This window comes from Eleutherodactylus coqui, chromosome 5, assembly GCF_035609145.1.
Source record: "Eleutherodactylus coqui strain aEleCoq1 chromosome 5, aEleCoq1.hap1, whole genome shotgun sequence".
Lineage (NCBI taxonomy): Eukaryota > Metazoa > Chordata > Amphibia > Anura > Eleutherodactylidae > Eleutherodactylus > Eleutherodactylus coqui.
In genome coordinates, this window is record NC_089841.1 from 174,871,682 (window position 1) to 174,874,415 (window position 2,734).

Sequence of the window (2,734 nt, forward strand, 5' to 3'; positions counted from 1 at the left end):
TTACATGCTTCCTAGGGCAGACTGCATAGCTGGTGGTACACAGTACAGAAGGAAAAGGGGGGTGAAGACAGTGAGGGAGGGTCAGCATCCAGGGAATGGTAGGGGTGGAGCTGAAATAATGTGGATAGACTCCTGATTGATGTCAGTGGGTGGCCTTTTGCCTTTAATTTGTCTTTCTGGGGGTGGGGAGTTCAGGGGATTCTTTAAAGACCTTGAGTGGAGGCAGTTTTCATATCTCAGGTCAGAGCAGATACAGACAGCACACCAGGAGCTTACTGTCTGAAGAATAATTTCATAGGACTGAACTGATCTTAGCAATGCACAACCGTACAGAGATGGAATATGATGACTACGGCCATGACTACAACTATGACTACATGAATGATTCAGATGCTTCATGTATTGAGTCAGACTGGGACTTGTCCTACTCCTTGCTGCCAGTATTTTATATGCTGGTTTTTGTCTTGGGACTGTCTGGAAATGGAGTAGTAATCTTCACGGTGTGGAAAGCTAAACCTAAAAGGAGATCCGCGGACACTTACATAGGTAATCTTGCCCTTGCCGACTTGGCATTTGTTGTTACCTTGCCTTTGTGGGCGACATACACCGCTCTTGGTTTCCACTGGCCTTTTGGTTCTGCCCTATGCAAGATCAGCAGTTACCTTGTATTGCTCAACATGTTTGCCAGCGTATTCTGCCTCACCTGCCTCAGTTTTGACAGATACTTGGCCATTGTTCATTCTTTGTCCAGTGCCAACCTGCGTTCCCGTTCAACTATGATTATATCCTTGACAGTTATCTGGCTGCTCTCAGGATTGCTGGCCCTTCCAAGCCTGATTCTACGTGATACACGTGTTGAAAACAACCGCACGCTCTGTGACCTGGACTTCAGTATTGTCTCCAAGAAGGTAAATGAAAAACTTTGGATAGGAGGTCTCAGCATTATGACCACATTACCAGGCTTTCTGCTTCCACTTCTCCTCATGACCATCTTCTACTGTTTCATTGGATGCAAAGTCACCATGCATTTCCAAAACCTCAAGAAGGAAGAACAGAAGAAGAAGAGGCTTCTAAAGATCATAACTACACTTGTTGTTGTGTTTGCTATTTGCTGGCTACCATTTCATATAGTCAAAACCATCCACTTCCTGGACCTGATGGGCTACCTGGATCTCTCTTGCAACGCACAGAACGTGATCGTCAGCCTGCATCCATATGCTACATGTTTGGCGTATATCAACAGCTGTCTTAACCCTTTTCTCTATGCCTTTTTTGATCTTCGCTTCCGCTCTCAATGTTTTTTTTTTTTTGGACTTAATAAGACCATCCAAAAACAAATCAGCAATACCTCCTCCAGTCTGAGTGCTCAAACGCAGAAATCTGAAATTCACTCTTTAGCAACTAAGGTATAATTGGGGAAATGGACACCTGATAGACGGGAGGGAGAGACAACCGTTCTTTGAGTCTGTGTGGCTAATTGAACTTTATCTTTCAGTGCTGGGAACACTGCTGATTTAGAGAAAACCGCCATATCTTACACTGGAGCCTGGAAGACTTTACTGGAGACGGTCTGCTTGGAAAACAACAGTACTGTCTCTTTATGTCATCAAAGACTTGCTCAATCTCTCTCTGTGGTACAGAGGAGCTGGCTGGATGGAGCAAGATATGCTATATCTTGGTGGGACAATTGTAACTGTAAACTATACTACTTTGATAACATATACAGTATCAATCTGGTCATTGCATATCACAATATTTAGTGGTTTATTTTGAAGACTGTTTAAAATACGGCATGTTCTAGCACTTCCATAATAATATAGAGCTTTTATCTAACACACATGTTAATTGTTTATGAAGAGTTGTATACTTAATGTTCGGCAATGTCTTCCAATGCTGCACCCACTTCTTTCTAGAAATGATGTGAATATGGGGGAGTTAAATGGGTTAATCATCATCTCCAACCCTTCTGTGTATAAGAAAGAAGCAATTCCTTGCAGAGCAAAAGTCCATTGCTGTTCTCTTCACTCATGTGGTGTGTTGCTCTTGGATCTTGTATGTTTGTATATAAATAATGATAACGTATCCCCTCGGAGAGGGGCATCTTTTTACATGTTTGGTATACTTTTGTAAAATGTTGCAATAAACTTCTTCAGTTTAGAAAGTAAACAGCGTGTCCGAGTTGTTTTGTAAATAAGAGATTTTGCAATAATCCTTTGTAAACCCTAACACAAGAGTCAAAGCCATAATGTGGAAAAATGTCCTTACTTATATAGCCAACTATGACAATACATCTACAGGCATTTAGGAAGTTATCAAGACTTCCTGATGACAATGGATTGCAGGGCAGGTTTCTATTCCTTAATAGAGATGAGCGAGTATACTCGCTAAGGCACATTACTCGAGCGAGTAGTGCCTTAGCCGAGTATCTCCCCGCTTGTCTCTAAAGATTCGGGGGCCGGCGGGGGACAGAGAGCGGCGGGGGAGAGCAGGGAGGAACGGAGGGGAGATCCCTCTCTCCCCCCGCTCCCCGCCGCAACTCACCTGTCACCGGCGCCGGCCCCCAAATCTTTAGAGACGAGCGGGGAGATACTCGGCTAAGGCACTACTCGCTCGAGTAATGTGCCTTAGCGAGTATACTCGCTCATCTCTATTCCTTAATATTCTTTCTTTTCATCACACTGATTTCAATGGACAATGATATATAGCAAGTGTCAGAAAATGACAATACTATTCA

The 2,734-nt window shown here is 43.3% G+C and overlaps 1 protein-coding gene across 1 annotated transcript; it reads left to right on the forward strand.

Moving 5' to 3' along the window:
• The first annotated feature begins 222 nt into the window (after positions 1-222).
• APLNR (apelin receptor) lies at positions 223-2,166 on the forward strand. Its single transcript, XM_066603747.1, has 2 exons — positions 223-1,406; positions 1,496-2,166. The coding sequence occupies exons 1-2, from the start codon at positions 318-320 to the stop codon at positions 1,511-1,513; spliced, it is 1,107 nt and encodes a 368-aa protein (XP_066459844.1). The 5' UTR covers positions 223-317; the 3' UTR covers positions 1,514-2,166.
• The last annotated feature ends 568 nt before the right edge of the window (positions 2,167-2,734 follow it).